Here is an 11,871-nt window from a genome sequence, read left to right as displayed (position 1 = left end):
GCTCAGCGGTACAGAATCGACCTGCCAACGCAGGAGACGCAAGAGATGCAGGTTTGATCCCTGGGTCGGGAAGATCCCCTGGAGAAGGGCGTGACGGCAACCCACTCCAGTGTTCTTGCCTGGGAAATCCCGTGGACAGAGGAGCCTGGCGGGCTACAGTCCATGAGGTCGGATACGACTTAGCAGCTGAGCAGCCGCAGCGGCGGCCAGCGATGAGGAATGTGGCTGTTTTCTGCAGCACAGTGGTTGAGCTTCCGCCTCGCGTCCACCCAGGAAGAAACAGGCATCCCTGAGCCCTTCTCAGTCTCCCAGGATGTCAGATGAAGAAGGACATCTCCACACAAAGGCAACCCAGCCTTTTGCTTCGTCACAGGAGTCCCAATAGCGCTGAATGGTGCAGGTGTGGAAAAATGAGCCAATAGTAGCCACGGTCTTCCAGGATGTGGGCTCTGGGGAGTGGAAAGGAAAAATAAAGAGGAAGGTGACTTGATCAGTTGGATTGGTGACTCCTTACCACCTTTCAACTTCTGGTTTGTTTTCATAGCAACCAGACTGAACATGCAAAAAGCTTAGGAGCAAACAAATGTGTGCATATTTACATGGGCTTGGTGACATCATGCACAAGGTGGACGCGGGTAGAAATGCATGTGCTTCGTCTCCTAGTCATATACTGTTTCATCTTTGTAATACTTTTTTCATGGAAGAACGCAAAGTGAGACATCTTGACTTACTAGCTTTTAAAACCCACCTTCCTCATGAGGTAAATTAGACAATGTTTATTGAACACTTAGGTGAGGTCAGTATCACACAGAAACCCCAGACCTTGGAAGGCTGGGCTGGGTTCTTTCAGCCAGCCAGATGGGTTTTATGATTTTCTCACTTCAAAGCTTGCAGTACATAAGCCTACACAGTGACCTAGCCCATAGAGGTGAGGGGTTCCAACCTAGAAGGGGCCCTTAGTTAACAAAGATATTTGAAGAGAGGAAGATTTTGCTAGAATCCCTCTTGAGAATCTTCCTGCTGAGGGATGTACTGAGCCAGTGCATCTCCAAGTGTGATCCATAGACCAGCAGCAGCCTCATCTCCTGGGGACTTGCCAGAGGTGCAGATTCCCAGGTGCCACCCCAGACCTGCTGAATCAGAAACTGGATGGGGAGCAGCGATCTGGATGCTCACAGCCCTCCAGGTGATGTGGTGACGCACGTTCAAGTCTGAGGATCCACTTGGGGGCTACAGGGGTTACCCACAGGCCTGCCAATGATGTGGTCCTGGGAGCTGCAGGGCTCAGCATGGTGCCAGCTGGGGTTTTGCCCACTGTGAGCCCTTCTTCCCTCACAACCGGCAGCCTCCCCAGCCAGTGAGTGCTAAGGAAACAAGGAAGGTGTCTGAAGGGGAGCCAGACTTCCACCTGTCCAGTGATCTTCCTCCATATCTCATCTGACCCACTGGTTTCTGGACCAAGAGGCCCTTTGGGTGAAGAACCCTCCCAGAAGAAGATGGAAAAGAGTGGAGCCAGGGTTGTCCCAGCAGGAGTGGTGGCCAGTGAGTAAGTGAGGCTTGGGGCAGACACAAGAATGTCCTGGCCTTTGGTGTCTGTCTGTGGACCTCAACACCCATGTGGCCTTTTCTTGCGTCTTTTAAATATATATCGCCTGAGAATCGCCTAGTAGAGGATGATGGATACACAGTGAAACAAAAATAAGCTACTGATAAGTCTACAGGCTTCCCTGGTGGCTCAGTGGCAAAGAACTTGCCTGCCGATGCAGGAGATGCAAGAGACACAAATTTGATCCCTGAGTTGGGAATATCCCCTAGAGAAGGAAATGGCAACCCACTCCAGTATTCTTGCCTGGAAAATCCCATGGACAGACGAACCTGGTGGGCTATAGCCCATGGGGTTGCAGAGAGCTGGACATAATTGAGCAACTAAACAAGTCTACTCTCCCAAACTGAAGACTTCTATTTCCCCCATCCTCTCACTCAAGAAAAAAAAAAAAAAAAAAAGAATCATTGATGACTTGAGCCTTGTGATTATACTAGCAAAGCAGAGTGAGCCCCAGGGATCCCTCATCTGTGCGGGTGAGAGCTGAGGAAGCTGATCCAAATAGCTGATCCATGGAATTATGAACAATGTTGCCAGGATAGTGTTTGCAAAAACCTTTAGGATGAAGACACTCACTGACATGGACATAAAAGATGCTCAGAATTCCTGCATCCGAGGTCATGTGGTGACAGGACCTTGGGCCCTCTGTCTTTGGTTCCAGTCTGGCTCAACTCCGTCCTTCCTGTGACCTTAGGCAGTAATTTGCTTAAGCCTCTGCTCATCTGTAAAATCCTGGAGATAATATAACTCACAAGGTTGCTCTGAGGATTCAGAGAGAGGAATGGATGTGAATGTTAGGATGGTGTCTGGCGTATATGACTCTAGAGAACGTTAGCTCTGGTGAAGCTGTGCTTTTCAGATCATGTGCACAACTGTTCAAGTGCAAGATCAGTTTATTGGTTTGCAATAGCATTTTTTAAACAAAAATAAAAAATAATGCCTTACACCTTGTAAAAGACGTATTTTCATGAAACTTTGTGTGTGGGGGGGGTAGGCTGCAACAGAATAGTATTCCCAATTGTTTAGTCGCTCAGTCGTCACAACTCTTTGTGACCCCATGGACTGTAGCCCGCCAGGCTCTTCTGTCCGTGGGATTTCCCAGGCAAGAATATTGGAGTGGGTTGCCATTTCAAGGCAATGGCAACCCACTCCAGTACTCTTGTCTGGAAAATCCCATGGACGGAGGAGCCTGGTAGGCAGCAGTCTATGGGGTTGAGGAGAGTCGGACACGACTGAGCAACTTCACGTTTGCTTTTCACTTTCATGCATTGGAGAAGGAAATGGCAACCCACTCCAGTGTTCTTGCCTGGAGAATCCCAGGGACGGTGGAGCCTGGTGGGCTGCTGTCTATGGGGTCACACAGGGTCGGACACGACTGAAGCGACTTAGCAGCAGCAGCAGCCATTTCCTATTCCAGAGAATCTTCCCGACCCAGGGATCGAGCCTGCGCCTCCCTGCATTGGCAGGCAGATTCCTTACCGCTGAGCCACCAAGGAGCCCGCTTCCTGTTGTGGGTTGCACTAAGAACATGTGAAACCACTGATGAAGAGAGCCTTGCCTGGCCGCCTCTGCGGAGGGCACGTTTGCACGGGCTGCAGCAACTCCGACTTTGTACCTCTGAGATGCGGGGACCTCCTGCTCTTCCTCTGTGGGCTTCAGCCGAGTCCTTACAGAGCATGTGCCTGGTGTCCGTCTCCTGGTGACCCATGGTCCTGGTTCATTCATTCTGGGGCATTGGTCAGTTGGCTTATAGATCACTACTCACGTGGCACCCAGGCTGATCAGGCCTGAAAGGCTGAAGTCACACACTGCCTGCGAGAAACGCTGGCTTAGGCAGTTGCCCCCTTCCCAGGAATCAGCAAACCATTCCCGTTTGCTTGAACAGAAAGTGGGTATCACTGCCGCCGCCACAAACCTCCAGCTTAAGAACTCTGCCTCCTGGACACCTTTAAGTCTACACAGAACTCAAAAGTGAGTCCTACCAGGGAAGAGAAACCTCACTGGCTCCTTCTGAACGTCATGGTCCAGATCTTCAAAGTTCCTCTTTTTTTAAAAAATCTGTTTGTTTGTTTGTTTACTTATTTGGCCTCCGTGTGGCATGTGGGATCTTAGTTCCCCACCAGGGATCAAGCCTGTGCCTCCTGCAGTGAAAGCAGAGTCTTAACCACTGGACCTCCAGGGAAGCCCCCTTCTGCCTTTCTTTTGCATCAGATTCATTTGGAGTATTTTTTCTTCTTCAGACAGATACTCCTGGATGTTTGTCCACTTAACTTCTGAGGAAGTTCGTCTGGTGGGCAGGCCAGGCTCTGTCTGGAACATTTTTACAAGCTTGCTGAGGAGGTTGAGTATCATTCTGTGGGCTCTCTTTTTATTTTTTAACTTATTTATTTAATCTTTGGCCACACTGGTCTTCATTGCTGTGCACAGGCTGTCTCTAGTTATGGAGAGTTGGGGCTACTCTTTGTTGTAGGCTCTAGACACATGGCCCATGACGTGGGATCTTCCCGGACCAGGGGTTGAAACTGTGTCCCCTTCATTGTCAGGCAGATCCTTAACCATTGGGCCCCCAGGGAAGACCCCCCTCTTTTTATTTTTAATTAAAAATTTTTTACTGAATAGTTGATGTATGATATTATATGTTAAAATATAGTGACTCAAAATTTTTCAAGGTTATACTCCATTTATAGTTATTACAAAGTACTGGCTGTATTCCCTGTGTTGTACAATATATCCTTGTAGCTTATTTTATACACAGTATTTTGTACCTCTTAATAACTTATCCCTATATTGCTCCTCTCCCTTCCCCTCTCCCCATGGATAACCACTAATCTGTATCTGTGAGTCTGTTTCTTTTTTTGTTATATTCAGTAGCTTGGGTTTTCTTTTCTTTTTCTTTTTTTATGATTCCACATAGAGGTGATATCATACAGTATTTTTCTTTCTCTGATTTATTTGATTTAATGAATTCAGTTATTTCAACTTAGAATCCATCCATGTTGTTGCAAAAGGAAAAATTTCTTTTATGGCTGAGTAGTATTGCATTGTATATATATACACACACCACTATTTCTTTATCCATTTGTCAGTTGTAGACACTTAGGTTGCTTCCATGTCAGTGCTACGGTGAATATTGCAGTATCTTTTGAAATCAGGGTTTTTTTCTTTCAGGTATATCCCCAGGAGTGGAATTGCTGGGTCATATGGTAGTTCTGTTTTGTTTTTTTAAGAAACCTCCATACTGTTTTCCACAGTGATTGCACTAATTTATATTCCCACCAACAGTGCACAAGTGTTGCTGTTTCTCCACATCCTTGCTAACACTTATTTGCATTGTTTTTGATGATAACCATTCTTACAGGTGAAAGGTGACATCTCCTTGTTGGGGATTTTTGGGGGCTGTGTCTGGTCTTAGTTGCATCATGTGGGATCTTTGCTCTGACATGAAGGCTTCTCTCTAGTTGCAGCATGCAAGCTCCAGAGCGTGCAGCCTCAGTGGTTGCAGCACTTAGTTGCTCTGAGGCATGTGGGATCTTAGTTCCCTGACCAGGGATTGAACCTGCATCCCTTGCATTGAAAGGCAGATTCTTAACCACTGGCCCACCAGGGAAGTTGCTCATTGTGGTTTTGACTTGCATTTCCCTGATTATTAATGATGTTGAGAATCTTTTCATGTACTTATTGGCCATCTGCATGTCCTCTTTGGGGAACTGTCTATTCAAGTCTTCTGCCAATTTTTTAAGCAGGTTGTTTGTTTTTGATGTTGAGTTGTAAGAGCTGTTTATATATTTTTAATATTAACCCTTTTTTGGTCATATCATTTGCAAATATTTCCTCCCATTCTGTAGGCTGTTTTCATTTTGTCATTGGTTTTCTTCAGTGTGCAAAAGCTTTTAAGTTTAATTTGATCCTACTTATTTATTTTTGCTTTTATTTCCTTTGCTCTAGGAGACAGATCCAGAAAATATTGCTACAGTGTATGTCAAAGAGTATTCTGCCTATGTTTTCCTCTAGGAGTTTTATGGTTTCTGGTTTTAGATTTAGCTCTTTGAGTTTGTTTTTGTATATGGTGTTAGAGAATGTTCTAATTTCATTCTTTTACAGGTGGCTGTCCAGTTTTTCCAGCACCACTTATTGAAGAGACTGTCTTTTCTCCACTGTATATTCTTGCCTCCTTTGTGTTAGATTAATTTACCAAAGACGTGTGGGTTTTATTTCTGGGCTCTCTATTCTGTTCCATTGATTTGTTTCTATGCTAGTTCCATACTGTTTTGATTACTATAGCTTTGTAGTATAGTCTGAAGTCAGGGGGCCTGATTCCTCCAGCTCGTGTTCTCAAGATTGCTTTGGCTATTCAGGGTCTTTTGTGTTTCCGTATAAATTTAAAATTTTTTTTGTTCTAGTTCTGTGAAAAATGTCATTGGTATTTTGATAGGTATTTCATTGAATCCACAGATTGCCTTGCATAGTATGGTCATTTTAACAATATTAATTCTTCTAATATGAGAACATAATATTTCTTTCCATCTGTTTGTGTTGTTCTGTGGGTTCTTTTGCTTCATTTCCTCTCCAGCTTTTCCCTGCCTTTGAGTGAAGATTTGCGGTAGGATTGAAAATGCAGAGGGCACACCAGTTCCCATCCTGGTTCTGAAGCACAACCAGCAGGACTAGCTTTGGCCACTGTCACAGCCTCCCAGCACCTGTGTCTTCTCTGCCAACTGTCAGCACTAACAACCACCTCCTCTCAGGGTGGTTGTGAGAATCCATGGTGATAGCTTTGAGTGAGCCCAATCAGTGCAAACCCACCATTCTGGCATTTCTGGATGTCCCCTCTGTAGCCTGGCCAGCCACATAGCCACGCCCCAGCCCCTCCTCTATCAACAGGCTGCAAGTGATCACTCAGGAAGGAATGCAGGATCCCCAGAGCAAGTCCCCTAGCTGGCCATCACTGATTCTGTAAGGAGGGAGGCCTGGCGAGGGACCAGATTGTGAATATCATGGCATCCTGTGCCCCAGACCCACATGAGCCTCCCTCAAGAGTTGGGTCTACATGGTCCATTTCCTGACACAGCTTTCTCATTCTCATTATAAAAGTCACCCCTGTTCATTGGTGAAAACCTGAAACAGAAATTAAAATCCCATTCTCAAACCCCAGATCCCATGATGATGTCACATGCAACTTTGCTTTCTTTCCTTGTCACCACATGGACAAGAATTTCCGGTGTGTGTAAACCTGTATCAATGCCACTTGTTTAGAATTTTTATTGAAGTATAGTTGGTTTACAGTGTTGCATTAATTTCCCTGTACAGCAGGGTGATTCAATTATATCAATACATATGTATATTCTTTTTTACATTCTTATCCATTATGGTTTATCACAGGAAATTGAATACAGTTCCCTCTGCTGTACAGTGGGACCTTGTTGTTTATCCATTCTATATATAATAGTTTGTATCTACTAATCCCAAAGTTCCAGTTCTTCCCACACTCACCTTTCCTTTCCCTTGGCAACCCCAAGTCTCTGTATCTGTGAGTCTGTTTCTGTTTTGTAGATACACTCATTTGTATTGTATTTTAGATTCTGTATGTAAGTGATACCATATAGTATTTGTCATTCTGACTTACTTCCCTTTAGTATAATAATCTCTAGGTCCATGCATGTAGTTGCAAATAGCATTATTTCATTCTTTTTTATGGCTGAGTAACAGTCCAGTGTGTGTGTGTGTGTGTTTGTGTGTGTGTGTGTACATATAGGTTGTTTCCATGTCTTGGCTATTGTAAATAGTGCTTCTCTAAACATAGGGGTGCATGTATGTTTTCAAATTATAGTTTTGTCTGGGTATATGTCCAGGAGTGGGATTGCTGCATCATATGGCAACTCTCTTTAGTTTTTTGAGGAACCTCCATACCGTTTTCCATAGCGGCTGCACCAATTTACATTCCCACCAACAGTGTAGGAGGGTTCCCTTTTCTCCACACTCTCTGCAACATTTATTATTTGTAGGCTTTTTGATGATGGTCATTTTGACCCATGTGAGGTGGCACCTCATTCTAGTTTTGAGTTGCATTTCTCCAGTAACTGGCAATAATGAGCATCTTCTCATGTGCCTATTGGCTATCTGATATAGGCAATAGGCAAATATATACTTGCCAAAAAATATAGGCAAAGATATACTTCTTTGGAGAAATGTCTGCTTAGGCCTTCTGTCCATTTCTCAATTGCGTTGTTTGGTATTTTTGTCATTGAGTTGTATGAGTGAGCTGTTTGTATATTTTGGAAATTAAGCCCTTGTTGATGCCACTTTTATTAACTGCATTAGTGTTCTGCTTATAGAAAAACATATAGAAAATTTACTTAGCCATCATTATTGGACATTTTGATTGTTTTTGAGTTCTCATTATTGTAATTCTGCATTCAAGACTATATTGCCTAAATCATGGTGTCTCAGATTTTTTTTTACCTTTTTACTGAGACATAATTTCAGATTTAATCAAGAAAATGGTAAAAATAGTACACAAAGAGCTCCCATATGCCTTTCAGTCTTTCCAAATGTAAACATTTTAGAAAACCATAATACAGTATAGAAACTTGGAACTTTTATTGATACAAGACCATTAGCTGATAGGATACCATTAACTAAAAGAGTGCTGGAGAGGCAGTGACTCAGACATAGAACGATCTCAGCCGGTGCGTGTGTCTCTCCTTCACAACAGAGAGGACTGGGCCGGTTCGGTAAGGGTCCTAGGTGGAAGAGAAAATCTAGAACTGGGTACTCAGAGGTCCTTCCGAGGTGGAAAGCACTATCCGTGGGCAGGACCGGTGCCAGACCGTTGTCCCTGGCAGAATACTTGGCTCCAGAAGAGGCGGAGCGGGCAGCGCCCCGGTGGGGGTAGAGGGTGTTGTGGGTCCGGCCTGGCTGCGCCTTTAACTCCTGCGGCTTCTCCCCCTCCCCAACACCCTCTCTGTGGCCTGGCGCACCGACACCCAGAGGCAGGTGAGTGGGCAGCTCGGGAGAGGCCTCAGGGCGTGTCCCCCGCATGTGCAGGCCCGAGGCCGGCTCGCCCCGCAGAGCGGCCCCGCGTGCCCTCGGGCTGCCCCTTGCATGTGGCGCTCCTGTGCACGCGGCTGCCTCCTGCCCTCACCTGTCCCGTGTCCCCTGCGCTCCCCTTAACCCCAGCATCCCGCTTCAGGCCCGTTTAGCTGCACCTGCTGTTGGACGGGGGAGTGGCCCAGGATTCTCGGGGAGGGGGTCATCTTTCCAGGTGGCCTTAGGATGGGGAGGGGGTGCAGCTCACGCCTACAGAGGCCTGAGGGGTTACCCCTTGGCCGTTTGCCACCAGGAAGCCTGGTCGCTGTGCAGCAGCCATCTTGGGCACCCTTGGTCCTGTGGAAGGAAAGGGCGGGCAGGGATAGGAAAGGCAGGCCCTTCTTGCTGTGCTGCTCAGCGCCCCTCCCCGCCCTCTGAGGAGACCACCACCCCAACCCCGGCGCCCCTCCCCGCCCTCTGAGGAGAAACCCCCCCCTCGCCCCCTCGCCCCTCCCCGCCCTCTGAGGAGAACCCCCCCCACCTCTGAGGAGAACCCCCCCCCGCGCCCCTCCCCACCCTCTGAGGAGAACCGCCCCCACCTCTGAGGAGAGCGCCCCCCCCCGCCGCCCGCCGCGCCCCTCCCCGCCCTCTGAGGAGACCACCCCCGCCCCCCCCACGCCCTTCCCGCCCTCTGAGGAGACCCCCCTGCCGCGCCCCTCCCAGCCCTCTGAGGACCGCCCCCCCACCCACGCCCCTCCCCAGCGCTCTGCTGTGCTCAGCGCTCTGCTGACCCTCCGTATCCCATTCTCCCCGCAGGGCATCGAGCGCCTCCAACGAAAGAACCAGCGCAGGCAACGCAGGGGCAGCTGGAAGTCGGTCAAAGAGACCTTCGGCGGGGACTTTTCCCTGAACTGGTTCAACCCCTTCTCCGGACCGAGTCACCCAAAGCCGCTGAGCGACAGAGACTGGGTGCGACAGGTGTCCTCGGTGTCAGACACGGAGAACACGGAGACCACGACGGAGGAGCCGTCGGAGGAGCGGAAGGACTTGGACTCCGCGGAGGTGGTCGATGAGTGACGCTGCGCGGCGGGGGCCCGGGGCGCCTGGGCACCCCACGTGCTCCCCTCACGCTCCTGACCTCCGACCCCTCTCCCTCCCCCACGCCGGGCCAGGTCAGGCGGTGGGGGTGGACGCAGAGAGACTTGCTCTGAGCTCCCCACCCCATGAGGGATTGTCAGGAACCATCCTCCAGGCTGGGCGCGCTTCCCAGCCTGCACGGCCTCACCCAGCAAAGGTAGCTCCCAACAGGGCAGCCCAGGGGCAGAAAAGAACTTGCCTCTGTCCTTTCTTGGGGTGTCTGTCTTCTCTTGAGAAGGCTGGGGCCCAGGCTCCTGGCTTTTGGAAACTAAAGCTGTGATGAGGTGGTGACAGAAGGACAGAGCAGGGCTGGCCTTCGAAACCCCAGCATTAGCAGAGATGGGCCTGGGCAGGCAGCGAGGATCCTGGCCGCAAAAAAGGGCTACCCCCCAACCCCCCGTGCCTGCCTTACTAGGAGACAGCCATGGCGGCCTCGGCTACCTGCAGGGCTCCAGCCTGGTTTGAGAGAGGACCCCCACACACATGGGGTGTGCCCAATTGGGCACAAGCCTAAGTTGTGACAGCAGCACACATACTCTGCTTGCGTTCCGCAGACACCAGAAGCCTCAGTCCGCTCCGAGGTGTCCTGTCTTGGGGCTAAGAATCTGTCCACTCCCAGTGGAGGGGCAGAGGGACAACCTATGTAGAGCTCCTGGAACTCCAACCTCCCCTGTGAGAACTGCATTTAACTGTCCCTCCTGAAAAGAGTCTAAGCACCCACACGGGCAGATCGGACCAGAAAATCCAGCCTGAGAGTCTTAGGCCTGTAACCCAAGACAGTGCCCTTTCTTGGGGTGTCTCTCTCAAACCATGGATGGTGGCCAGGGCCTGCCGATTGAGAAGCAGGAAGGCCCCCTGTCACACACACAGACCTCCCACACTACCAGGCTGAGCCGGGACCCTGCTCATCCCATGTGAAGCCTGAAGTGTCCATGATCATTCCTGAAGGCCTGAGCAGGGCGTCCTGGGTTCACAATCCCCATTCTTATAGCAGCTGAAGCAGCATCTTTCACAGAGTCCAGAAGAGGGTTGGTGCCCTGTGGTGATTGTGGGTAAGAAAGGAGGGCCAGGCAGTGGCCTTTCTGGGAGGGCACCCTTGGGCCTTCTGTAAAGGTGGCGATTGTCAGACACTGCCGTCCACCCCCAGTGACCCGCCAGGCTCTGGGCTTTCTTGAGGAGGGGCCGCTTCTTTCCTCATCCCAGCTCTAATGATGTCTCACAAGATGGTGACAGCAGGACTCCGGGATTGATAGAGCAGTTGGCAGGGCATGGGGCCATCCACACCCAGGCTGTAGGCCTCTTTTCTGGGTTCATATCAGCTTTAATATTTATTAACGGCCATATAAAGGACCCTGGGGGGCTCTGAAGCCTGTTAACTCACCATCTACGCAGGGCGTGACTATGGAGACCTGCTAGTTTTTATCCTTACCCAAAAAGGTAAAGGTATCCTTACTGCATCCAAGGCGCAGGCTTGATGGACTGTATACCCAAGAGACTCCACATTGGGGAAGGAAAGCCATCCGAACCCCTGGAGTCCCCAGGAGGCCATGGTTAGAAGAAGGGGAGAGGGGTCACTGGTCACTGTTTGCGGACAGCTTCAGGGGTCTCTGCTGAGTCCAAGCCTGAGGTCAAAGGCATGTGCTGAACCTGGGCCCCTGAGAAATGTCCTTGCATGACGCGTTTGAAACCTGTCTTCCTCTGGCCATCATGGCCTGATGGTGGCAGAGGTACCCACCAGGCCCAAAGTCACTCCTGCTTTCAGATTGGTGGGTGGGGAGGCCTTTCACCCCCACAGAGTGGGACCCAACCCCAACCCTTCTCCTCGCTGAGCCTATCTCCCTCCACACTAGACACATCAGACCGTGTCCTGGGAGGGACACCTGGGCCATGTGGGAATCATCTGCCCAAGCTTAAGCCTCGTGGCCTCACACCAGCAACCACAGTGGCCTTCTCTCCATGGTGGCTGTCGCCAGTGTGATAGTCTGCTTAACCCCAAACTGACCACCGGGCGACTGATGTCAGAACAAGCTGAGGGCTGCAGGGAGGGAGGCCAGGCACAAGCCTCCACCTCTTTGTTTGAATAAAAAGCTCTCTGGTCCACCTCA

At 49.5% G+C, this 11,871-nt stretch overlaps 1 protein-coding gene across 3 annotated transcripts in view; it reads left to right on the top strand.

The window, feature by feature from the left end:
* ZDHHC3 (zinc finger DHHC-type palmitoyltransferase 3) overlaps nt 1–11,871 on the top strand; it is a 59,210-nt gene extending 47,339 nt beyond the window's left edge. For all 3 annotated transcript variants that reach the window (XM_043443190.1, XM_043443189.1, XM_043443191.1), the window contains one exon: nt 9,446–11,871. In XM_043443190.1, coding sequence (XP_043299125.1) covers nt 9,446–9,706 — 261 coding nt within the window. In that variant the 3' untranslated portion in view covers nt 9,707–11,871. The remainder of the gene's footprint in view (nt 1–9,445) is intronic.

The sequence above is a fragment of the Cervus canadensis genome, chromosome 22 (genome assembly GCF_019320065.1).
Source record: "Cervus canadensis isolate Bull #8, Minnesota chromosome 22, ASM1932006v1, whole genome shotgun sequence".
NCBI lineage: Eukaryota > Metazoa > Chordata > Mammalia > Artiodactyla > Cervidae > Cervus > Cervus canadensis.
Note: the sequence above shows the minus strand (reverse complement) of the source record. Positions and strands in the feature narration are given on the sequence as shown.